Consider the following 12,296-nt stretch of genomic DNA (forward strand, 5'->3'; position numbering starts at 1 on the left):
ACTAATTTAATAGCTAAGGGCTGAAAAATTTCCACTAGTGTTCTGGTTTTGCAAAGTTGTGTTCTTGCCACATTTCCTTTGATACTTTCTATTATTACAACAACAATAAAACCTAGAATTTCTATTATGATGAGACAAATAACAGTAAATATCACTATAATCAAGGATGCTTCTCAATATGATGATAAAGGGCCAAGAAAGTGGCTAGAGCTGATAGTGTGGCCACGTCAATGCAGAGCCAGAATGTTTTATAGAGTTATTTATGAATTTCGAAAATCTAAATTTTCTATAGCATCACTTAAATTTATTCTCTGGTTTAAATTTTCCAATTATAAATATTGGCATATCAACTAAAAGAGATGCCTGCAGGATTTCTCAAACATCCATTGAACAACTACTATTTCTAAATCACTGTGTTAAATGTTGTGAAAACCCCAAGGATTAACAGAACATAATACTCATTTTGAGATTACAATACCTAATACAATAACTAATGGATAGGATAGATAGGTATATAACTAACTGCTGTTTCAGTATCTAGAGGTAACAACTATTAATAAGTTCTTGATTATTCTTTCAGAAACAGTTACTATAGGCAGGGCATGGTGGCTCATGCTGGTAATCCTAGCACTTTGGGAGGCTGAGGCAGGCAGATTGCTTGAGCTCAGGAGTTTGAGACCAGCAGCATGGCAAAACCTTGTTTCTATGAAAATACAAAAATTAGCTAGTTACTATAGTCCCAGCTACTCAGAAAGCTGAGGTGGGTGGCTTGAGCCTGAGAGGTAGAGGCTGTAGTGAGCTGAGATCATGCCACTGCTCTCCAGTCTGGGTGACAGAGCCAGACCCTGTCTCAAAAAAAAAAAAAAAAGTTAACTATATTTATACATATATGTGCTCGTAAAAAATATTATATATATTATATGCATACGTTTATATATTTAAGCACATATTTATATACATGTACACATTTTTTTTTGTTTTGTCTTTGAGATGGAGTCTTGCTCTGTCGCCCAGGGTGGAGTGTAATGGCACAATCTCGGCTCACTGCAACCTCCACCTTCTGAGTTCAAGCAATTCTCCTGCCTCAGCCTCCTGAGTAGCTGGGACTACAGATGTGTGCCACCATGCCTGACTAATTTTTGTATTTTTAGTAGAGACAGGGTTTCACCATGTTGGCCAGGCTGGTCTCGAATTCCTGACCTCAAGTGATCCACCCGCCTTGGCCTCCCAAAGTGCTGAGATTACAGGCATGAGCCCCCGCGCCCAGGTGTTTTTTTTTTTTTTTTTAAGCAAAAGAAATGTTATAATATCCTACTTTTGTACCCAATATATCTTAGAAAGTTTTGCATATACCCATGAAGACTTACGTCATTAAAAAAAGAATACGTAGTATTATACTGTAGTTTAAGTATTAGAGATTAGTTTAGGTAATCTCTATTGATAGAGATTTAGCTTGTTCCTAGTTTTTTGCTATTACTTCAGTGAACATCCTTGCTTCAGTATCTTTGTGTACGTGCACAGGAATATCTATAGAGTAAGCTTTTAGAAGTGTAATTGGTAAATAAGAGTGTTTTCAAGTCCTTTGCAGTATTCCTTCTGTCAGGCATGGCCAGGAGGTGGAATAGGTATTTTCTGTGATACCCACTGTAGTTTTGTAACCGTTTCTTTGCCTTCTTCCTTCAAAATTTCCACTATTTTAGAAGCTCATAATGTAGTCGCGCTGTTTTCTCCTGACCTCCTTTCCTGGTCACTTTTATTCCCTGAGCGACTTTAGCTCTGGCTTACTTGTCCTCCTTTTTCTCCTTCTCTTTTCAAAATTTTCAGTGACTTTAACATCACTGTGGATTACTCATCTGACATCCAGGTCTCTTTACCAATCCTCATCTTTTCTTCTACTCACTACAACTGCCCACATCCATGATTACAACCTAAACTTTTTCATTACGAGTATCTATACCCCCCAAGAAATCTTGAATTCAAAATATCTTTCTCCACTAACTACCTCTCAACTTCGAATTTACCTATACTAATACTCTTCTGTAATCATTCTTTGGCCTCATCAAATCTCCAATTCATTCACCAATACCTTTCTCATGATCCAATACTCTCCTCTGGTTTCCATTTCCCCAAATCCTAGTTGGACCCAACTATCTGCCTTTTCCACATTTAATCTGGAGCAGCTCATAGTTTCCAGAGGAAAACCACACAACTAGGCTCACTGGCTGTATTTTAAATTAATGACCATAAAACTCTCTAGGCATTCAACCTTGCCTAGAACTCCTACTTACATTTCCCTAGTAAACTTGATTCCTAGCCTACAAGATGACAGTTTCACAATGCTTTTTCTTTATACCCCTTACATTAGCTAACTTGGCATCATATTTTACTGAGAAAAATCAGACATGATGACCCCATGTTGTCACCATCGAAACTACAAACCTACTGTATCTATACATATTGCTTTCTCTCCTGTTAAAATGAAAGTACCTCTGTGCCTATCACAGGCAATCCCTCTATTCTCTGGATTCCTTAAGGACTTCACTTCTGCAGCTCTTTCTCTTTTGCATTACCTATATCCTCTTCTTTACCGGATAATTCTCACTGGATTATACATATGCTCTAGAATCCCTCTTTCTCTTGAGCCCACAATCTCTTCTAGATACCACTCCATTTCTCTTCCTCCTTTATGCAAAATTTCTTAAAAAGTGTTATATACATTTGCTGTCTTTATTTTATCTTATATCCCGTTAACCCCTCTAATTTGGCTTCCAACCTCACTGAAACCAGGGGAGAATATCATCAAAGACCTTCATGTTGCCAAATCAGATGCATCCTGTACTTTCTTCACCTTCTTTACCTCTCAGAGTTTGGTCACAGTTTATTACTCACTTGTTCTTGATGACACCACGCTTTGCTAGTTTTTCTCCTACCTTTCTGCTTCCTCCTCAGTCTCCACTGCTGGCTCCTTATTCTCTACTCAGTGCTTAGTCCTGGGCTCTCTTCTTTTCTCTTTTCTATGCTTTCTCTTTAAGTTATCCTATCTAGTTCCACAGTTTTAATATTACTAATATTTTTGCCAACTCTCAGTATGTGACATTTCTACTTGTTATCTAATAGGTATCCCCAACTGAACAAGAAAACTCTATTTCTCCTCAAAGCCTGAGAGTTATTCTTGACTTCCCTCTTACCCTTGTTCCATAAATCTGTGCCATTAAAGAAGTCTATTGATTCCGGCTTCTCTCTCAGCCTCCTACCCAAACCACTTCCATTTCTCACCTGGACTACTGCAGTCATCTCCTCAGTAGTCTCTCTGCTTTTGTTTTTGCCTTCAATAATCCATTCTCACCAAAACGATCTTTTAAAACACAATTAAGTTCATGTTACTTATATGCTTAGCTCTCCAATGGCTTCCTATGATATTAAAAAAAATCCTTTGCTAGGGTCTTTGAGGCCTGATGTGATCCAACCCTGCCTGTCTTTTCAACCTCGTATTTCCTCCTTATTCACTATGCTCCAGCCAAGCAGGGCTTCCTTCTGTTCCATGAACTTGCCAAATTTTCTCTTTCTTCAAGGCCTTTGCTCTGGTATTTCCCTCTGCTTTGTATGCTTTTTCTCCTAATCATGTGATTGCTGAGATGGGAGTCTCACTGTCACCCAGGCTGGTGTGCAATGGCACAATCTTGGCTCACTGCAACTTCCGCCTCATAGGTTCAAATGATTCTTCTACCTCAGCTTCCTGAGTAGCTGGGATTACAGGTGCCTGCCACCACACCAGGCTAATTTTTGTATTTTTAGTAGAGATGGGGTTTTGCCATGTTGGCCAGGCTGATCTTGAACTCCTGACCTCAAGTGATCTGCCTACCTTGGCCTCCCAAAGTGTTGGGATTACAGGTGTGAGCCACTGTGCCTGGTTTGGCTGTTTCTTATGACTCAAAGCTCATCATAAATATCACTTCTCAGAGAGGTTCTCTCTCCATCTAAAGTAGTCCTCCCTACCACTACAATTACTTTGAAGCTCATTATCCTATTTATCTGTTGTATAAAATATATCTGTTGTATAAAAGGACGAAGCAATTGAATTATTAATTATATACACACTTAGGTTACAGTGACAAATGGTAACAGATGTTGACAACTGATAAATGAGCATTTTGTTCAAAGAATATAATTTTGGGCTTTGTGTGGGAATGAATTATGCAAATCAGAAAGGTTTTCTGCTGTGTACTGATCATACACAGTATATTCTTCTGGTGGCCTATGGTTTCCCTTTGGCAATAAATAGCTAATTTCTTGTTCAGTAATTCTTTTTTTTTTCTTTTTGAGATAGAGTTTCGCTCTTTTTACTCAGGCCAGAGTGCAATGGCGTGATCTCAGCTCAGTGCAACCTCTGCCTCCTGGGTTCAAGCGATTCTCCCGCCTCAGCCTCCTGAGCAGCTGGGATTATAGGCATGTACCACCAGGCCTGGCTAATTTTTGTATTTTTAGTAGAGATAGGGTTGATCCCTGTTGGTTAGGCTGGTCTTGAACTCCTGACCTCAGGTGATCCGCCTGCCTCAGCCTCCCAAAGTGCTGGGATTACAGGCATGAGCTACCATACTCAGCTTCTTGTTCAGTAATTCTTATATGAAATTCATAAGCAAATTAATGTTTTTACTTATCACATTAATTAGAAGGCTTGAGAATACAGTTTTTTTTTTTAAACCCTCTCAGATAAGTACATAACTTTGGGCTGGTTTTCATTCTTCCCACTCAGCTGACATTTCTGAGTCTTATGCCAAGTTCCTTAAACATTTTATCTGAATGAGTGTACTCTCTGAATTTAACACCAAATGTTCTACCTCTCAACTTTGGACTTTTAAAAGATGATATTTTTTCTATTCTGTACCAAATTACAGAATTTTAAGGACAAAATGAAAAAATATACTTTACCATGGAAAAGAGTCATCTATGTGTCTCAAAACATTTTCCCATTCAGAATCTCATAATATTTATAAAACACTGTACTTTCAAGCCTCTTAGATGTTTATTAACTGAAATAATAGAATTATATCAACAGTAAAATTTTCACATTAATCTATCCAATAGGATTCAAGTTCATGTTAGCCCCTTTAGATGACATGTATCTAACTAAAAAAATATAAAAATAGGTAGAATTTATGTATACAGTATTTAAAATTTCAGGTTGGCCTAAATAAGTTGTTCTGGACAAGTTTTGTTTTTATTAAAAATTAACTAACCACTGGATTAAGGTAACAATTATTGCTTCCTTTGGTTAATAATCAAAAAAGAAAGCCTTTTTAAAATCCTTTTCTCCTGTGTAACAAACGGCCTTTATTAATTAGGTCTCTCAGTTTGTGTGCTGGCAACATTTGGCAAAGTCCAGTCCTCACCAAAAATAGTAACAACCTGCTCTGGATGGCAATCAAACAGCAAGCCTATTTTTGGCTTTAATGTTTGAAACACCAAATGCCAGATGCCATCAAACAGAACCTTAAATGGCATAAGTAAACTGGTCTGATACTGAAATACAGAAGATGATGATTTGAGGCTCTCCAAAACACCTATTTCATAAGTACAAAAGAAATAAATGTTTCAGACTTAGCAGGGGAATTCATATCTATCACTGATATATGTAAAACCAAAAGAATCTTAAAACTGATAAACGACAAGGGAAGGAGGAGCAGAACGCTATTATCTCAGCTTTAGACCTTAACATGACTCTAAATTTTCATTTGTTCAGTGTTTCTGACTTTTATTACTAATATCTTTGTTAGCTTACCTGTCTCTGAGTGTGCTGGGGCCGAGATAAGGATACAGGTTTTCCTTAAGCTTTCCTTTGATAAGATGATCCAGGGTTTCATGTAGGAAAGGTTGATGCTGTGTATATACATTTTCTACTCCCTAAAACAGAGGGAAAGGTTCTTATGTCATTTTTATGAAACTAGCAACATAAGAATCAACATTTATTATCAGAAAAGGACATACACTTAATAGAGATTTCATGGGACAGATTTAAATAGGAACTGTGAGAAATTTAAAAATTATTTTAATCAGCCAGAAATGTTCTAATCTCATAAAAAATACTCTTGTAATTTAGGGCTAGTTATTGTAGAGGAATTTTTTTTTAAAAGAATTGCTTAGCCGGGCGTGGTGGCTCACGCCTGTAATCCCAGCACTTTGGGAGGCCGAGGCGGGTGGATCACGAGGTCAAGAGATCGAGACCATCCTGGTCAACATGGTGAAACCCCGTCTCTACTAAAAATACAAAAAATTAGCTGGGCATGGTGGCGCGTGCCTGTAATCCCAGCTACTCAGGAGGCTGAGGCAGGAGAATTGCCTGAACCCAGGAGGTGGAGGTTGTGGTGAGCCGAGATCGCGTCATTGCACTCCAGCCCGGGTAACAAGAGCGAAACTCCGTCTCAAAAAAAAAATAAATAAATAAATAAATAAAGAATTGCTTAAATCCTTTATTGTGTCTTCATTGCCTCTCACTCTTTTGTGAAAATGTTGAACGATAGGTAGAGCAAATAAAAGGATCATGGATATTTAAAGAGAAAAGATTGGAAACACCCAGGAAAACAGAAAAACTTCAGGAAACCTAAGAAAGGCCAGGAGAGTAGAACTAATTCTTGAGTATTTCAAGAAAACAAGTTAGCATTTTTAATAGATCAAATGTTTGCTTCATTTTTAATTTCCTTCAAAAAGAAACTACCTAACAAATCTTTAATTATAAACAAATGGAGTAATATATCTGTGACTAACAGAACTGTTTGTCTTTTCCTTCTTGAGTATTTCCTGGAAATACTTCAGTTATTTCCTGCTCAGCTATTTGGTCCAATGCTGATACAGCTCTAATACAGAAAGCACTAAGAGAAAAAGCTTTCAAGAGGATGTCAGTTTTAATTTCATTTAAGTGACATAGTACTAAATCAGCAGCAATCCTCAAGGTACTTTGAAAATCATATTCATTCACTCTCAGCCTCCGGGGCTTCAACTGTTCTCACGTAGGAGAGCACAGAGATGTCTATACCTTCAGTCCTTTGAGGAACTGTTTGGTGATAGCCACAGCATCTTTGGGGCTGAAGAGGTCGCTTCCTCTGACTCTTTTACCACCATATTCAACAACTGCAGACACGAGCTATTAAAAAAGAGAAGCAAATTTTGATTGCTTATCAGGAAGCTCATTTCGTAAGAAAATTATTTCATTAAAGAAACAAAAATGAAAAGACAGAGTGATACATTTCTGTAAATAAAAATAGTATGATCTATCATTTGTTAGAGCTAAGAATATAATAACAGAGTTCATTCCTGTTTGGTGGGCTAATACGGAAAATGATTACCTTTCGATACTTCTCAGAAACACCTTTATTCCTGAGGTCCATCATTAGTCCTGGCAGGCTATTGCTGCTGTGTCGCTCATAATGTAAAGCGTAAAGCATCACCAGGCGGGCGGCATCAAACTCTGTCACTTTGGGGTTCTGAAGAAGCCTTTTTACATTCTGAAGAGAGATAGAACTTATATTTATCTCCCTTTCACTTCAGTGATCTGTTGTACAATGCCTTAGATCTAATAATTATTGAATGGTAGTGATACATCTGAGTTGATGACTGAGATTACTACTATGACAATTATAAGTCATAGATATTTAGCAATAGTCTCAACTATAGAAAATTAAATGCCTTTTGTCCAAGATAAGAATTAAATAAGGAAATACATTTCCATTGTAATTGCTTTAGGAGAAAAATGAATTTAATAATGGATAGCTCCACTTTTCTTTTCCAATAGCTGAAGTTGTAATTTCCTTGCTGAAAGAAGAAACACTTGCTATTTCCACCACTTCAATCAATATAGCACAACAAAATTGACTAGTTAATTTGCAAACACTACTGCTTTCTCTTAGTATTAATGATTGACAGTGAAATGGAGACAAGTTGGTAGAATTTTACAGACTGGGCTTAATCTCTAAGAAGAATCAGAATATGTCTCAACATGGTTGACAGAGATGAGTATGTAACAACATGTGATCTCTAAATTGAGTACTTAATGATTTTAAGAGGTGGGTACCAATAGAAAAGGGAGCGAGGAGAAACCAGGTTTACATTTTTTAATCCTCATATTCAGTACCTTCCATATAGTACAGATTTATATTTATTATGCAGCAGAACAATAATGTAATTCAAGCCAACAAACACTTTTTGAGTCCCCATAAGGCAGTATGTCAGGTACTCTTGCGGGAACACAGATAAATTAAAAACAATTCCTGTCTCCAGTGAGTTCACAGTCAATGGGGTGAAGGATGATCAAAGTAATATAATTTATTCTGCTATAAACATGTTTCTTGAATGTACTTTAGTTCTGTGAGATTGCTAAATATGGAAATGGTATCAGTTTAACACAGAAGGCATACTGGTTCACAGGTAATTTTTCCAGAATGGATAGGCTTTCTTATGGTTAAAGGGGAAGCCTTACAATATCTTTTGAAAAAAAGATGAAAATCCTACAGAAGTGTGTTCTGCAAGAAGTATCTGGTTTTATAGCTTCAAGAACTGGTGCACTTTCCACTGTGTTAAGCTCTCTGGGGGAAGGGCAAGTGCAAATAAAAAGGATGCAAATATATTGCACTGTGTAAAAAAACAAAACAAAACAAAATAACAATCAAACACCTATTGATGAAGAAAGCTATCTCCATATGGTGTTTTTAATTTTGAAAAAGTAGTCTTTATGAGAAGTGAATACTTTCAAGACCTTATAACGAAGAAAACATGAGCCCCAGAAAAAAGGCTGCAGAGGATGGACTGGCTCTATTTCTAGGTGTAAATGCTGGTCTCTACCATGTTAGTATTTTTATTATAACTGTTACTATTTTTATTAGGGCTTTGATAACAAAATTATGCGAATTTTAACATTTCTTTTTATAGTTATACAGATTTTAAGTGGTCTGCTTATAACCCTATATTCTCATAACCCTTTTTTTAGTGCATGTTTTTATAGAATGTGAGGTTTTTCAGGAACAAATATGCAGTGTTGTAACAGAGACATATTTATGCAAAAAACAAAAGAAAGCAAAAAGCAAAAGCTGGAAATTAGTGTAATAGAGGAAGGGGAGAGAAGGGAAGAGAAAGTATACCTGGTTGTTGAGAAATCAGGAAAGACTTCATAAAGGACTTGACATTTGCCAAAGGTCCTGAAGAATCAATAAGTATTGGAACCAGTATGAGAGACTGAGAGCAGTGGCACTATCAACATAAATACGGAAATCAGATGAAGAAATCAGGTCGAAACGCTGGCAGAGCCTTGGAGGGCACTGAATTCTGAGCACGTAACTATCAACTGTATGAATACAACTTACAAGATGCTTTCATGTACATTATCTCTTTTCACAACAACCATGTCCAATGTCTAAGAGCTCTTCTGTTCACACTGACTAGGGACTATGATGACAATGGGAAACCTCCCAGGTAGCTTTCAAGTACAGAGTTCTCTGAGAGGGATTTCTATTGCTGATTTTTTGGGTTAATATTTCACTATCATCATCCTTAGGGATCAAAAAGGGAGAAACTTCTCTTCTGTAGATTTCGATCCCAAATTCAAACGATTTTTCTTATTTTTTTTTCCTTTCATGGTATCTTTCCCCTTGAGCAGCCATGGAATACAGTCCATTTAGACTATCTGTTCAAATGTTCCACTATTTTCTACTATAATATGAAGAAATTTCAGGTACAATTATTTATTTATCTCAATCAACAGCATAAGTTGAAAACATTAAGAAATCCCATTTGGGGTCAGGCGCAGTGGCTCACACCCGTAACAAAGTGTTGGGCACTTTGGGAGGCCGAGGTGGGTGGATTACTTGAGGTCAGGAGTTTGAGGCCAGCCTGGCCAACATGTTGAAACTCGGTTTCTACTAAAAATACAAAAAATTAGCAGGGTGTGGTGGCAGGCGCCTGTAGTCTCAGCTATTCAGGAGGCTGAGGCAGGAGAACCTCAGGAGGTGGAGGTTACAGTGAGCTGAGATCATGCCATTGCACTACAGCCTGGGCAACAGAGTGAGACTCTGTCTCAAAAAAACAAATAAATAAATTTTTTTTTTAATTTTAAAAAGAAAAGAAACCCCATTTGGGATTTCTGTTGTCACTTTTCTTAAAGGCATAATGTCTCATCTCCTGCCCTTGCAGTCATTCTCTTATCACCTTTTCTGGCTAATCTATCTCTGTACTGTTAAGCAAATCTGAGAAATCCAAGTAAGTATAAACTCACAAAACTGGTATGACAGTCAAAGACTATTGCAGTAATCAGTCTGCCCTTTTCTAGTTACCTTCACTTGGATTTTGACTCTTGGCTGTTTCTTACTAGAGACAGTAAGTGTTGGTGATGATGTGGAGAAGTGGGAACCCTTACACACAACTGGTGGGAATGTAAATTAGTACAGCCATTATGGAAAACAGTATGAAGGTTCCTAAAAAAATTAAAAATAAAACTACTATATGATTTAGCAATCCAACTACTTGGTATATATCCAAAGGAAATGAAATCAGTATGTTGAAGAGATATCTGCACTCCTGTTTACTGCAGTGCTATTCAAAATAGAAAAGATATGAAGTCAACCTAAATGTCCATCAACAGATGAATGGATCAAGAAAATGCAGTATTTAGGTCAGGCACGGCGGCTCACGTCTGTAATCCTAGCACTTAGGGAGGCTGAGGCAGGAGGACAGCTTGAGCTCAGGAGCTGGGGACCACCCAGGGCAACACGGTGAAACTCCATTTCTACAAAAATACAAAAATTAGCCGGGCATGGTGGTGTATGCCTGTAGTCCCAGCTACTGGGGAGGCCGAGGTGGGAGGATAGCTTGAGTCTGGGAGGCAAAAGTTGCAGTGAGCCAAGATGGCACCACTGCACTTCAGCCTGGGCATTAGAGCCAGACCCTGTCAAAAAAAAAGAAAGAAAGAAAGAAAGAAAGGGAAAATAAAATAAAATGCAGCATATATAAAATGAAATATTTACGATTCAGCCATGAAATAGAATAAAATCCTGTCATTTGTGGCAAAACAGATTAACCTGGAGGACTTACATTAAGTGAGATAAGCCAGACACAGAAGGACACATACTGCATGATCTTACTCACATGTGGAATTTCATAGAAGTAGAGAGTAGAACAGCAGTTACAAGAGGACAGGAGGTTAGAAATTGGTTAATGCAGCTGGGCGTGGTGGCTCATGCCTGTAACCCAAGCACTTTGGAGGCCAAGGCGGGTGGATCACCTGAGGTCCGGAGTTCAAGACCAGCCTGACCAATATGGTGAAACCCGGTCTTTAAAAAAAATAAAAAGAAATTGGTTAATGAGTACAAAGCTACAGTTAGATAGCAGAAACATGTTCTGGTGTTCTATTGCACAGTAGGATGAATAGAGTTAACAGTAATGTATTATCTATGTCAAAACAGCTAGAAGAGAGGTTTTTAAATGTTCTTATTGCAATGAAATGACAAATGTTTAAGGTGATGGATATGCTAATTATCCTGATTTGATCATTACACAATGTATACATGTATTGAAACATTACACTGTATTCCATAAATCCGTTCAATTATTATGCATCAATCACAAAAAATTCACTTCTATTCCTTGAGACTTGGTACTGGTATTTAGATTGCCTGGCTTGCCTCTTAGTTCTTCATTGAGGACTTGGCTCAGATCTGACCAGGCTTAATTTGAGAACTATTTTGCCTACTTTTGAGCCTTTAGGACCCAACTCATGGCTCAGGTCCATGTTCTAGCTAGACGTATCTATTCTCTCATGAAAAGAACCTTTAGGTACAAGCTGAGTTCTTTCTTTTCTTTCAGCTATATCAGTCCTTGGAAAAGCAGGACCTTTTTGTCTGCTTTGATCCCATGTTATCCTTTGACTTCATTTTGAAGGATTTCCCTCATGGCTACTTGACTCATCAACTTGGTTGATAGTGGCATACATTACACTGAGATTTCAGGGCACTAACCAAAGAAGAGGAGGAAAAGGAATCAGAGAGGCTTCTAATTACAAAGCAGGTATATGCTACATGGTAGTATTTATCTGTTGGAAATATAACTGAATTATATAATTTTTTGGTTTCTCTTATTATATTTTCCCTCAGCCTTGTGACTATTAGAGAGAAAACTACACTGTCACATTATAACAATGAGTGAGGCCGGGCGCGGTGGCTCAAGCCTGTAATCCCAGCACTTTGGGAGGCCGAGGCGGGTGGATCATGAGGTCAAGAGATCGAGACCATCCTGGTCAACATGGTGAAACCCCGTCT

At 37.7% G+C, this 12,296-nt stretch overlaps 1 protein-coding gene across 1 annotated transcript in view; it reads right to left on the reverse strand.

The window, feature by feature from the left end:
* Positions 1 to 12,296, reverse strand: part of VPS45 (vacuolar protein sorting 45 homolog) — an 80,369-nt gene that overhangs the window by 45,082 nt on the left and 22,991 nt on the right. The window contains exons 10-12 of the mRNA XM_037744871.1: positions 7,341 to 7,499; positions 7,031 to 7,138; positions 5,780 to 5,901 (exon numbers count right to left, since the gene is read on the reverse strand). Of these exons, the coding sequence (XP_037600799.1) occupies positions 5,780 to 5,901; positions 7,031 to 7,138; positions 7,341 to 7,499 (389 nt within the window). The remainder of the gene's footprint in view (positions 1 to 5,779; positions 5,902 to 7,030; positions 7,139 to 7,340; positions 7,500 to 12,296) is intronic.

Source organism: Cebus imitator, unplaced genomic scaffold (genome assembly GCF_001604975.1).
Source record: "Cebus imitator isolate Cc_AM_T3 unplaced genomic scaffold, Cebus_imitator-1.0 Scaffold188, whole genome shotgun sequence".
NCBI classification, from domain to species: domain Eukaryota; kingdom Metazoa; phylum Chordata; class Mammalia; order Primates; family Cebidae; genus Cebus; species Cebus imitator.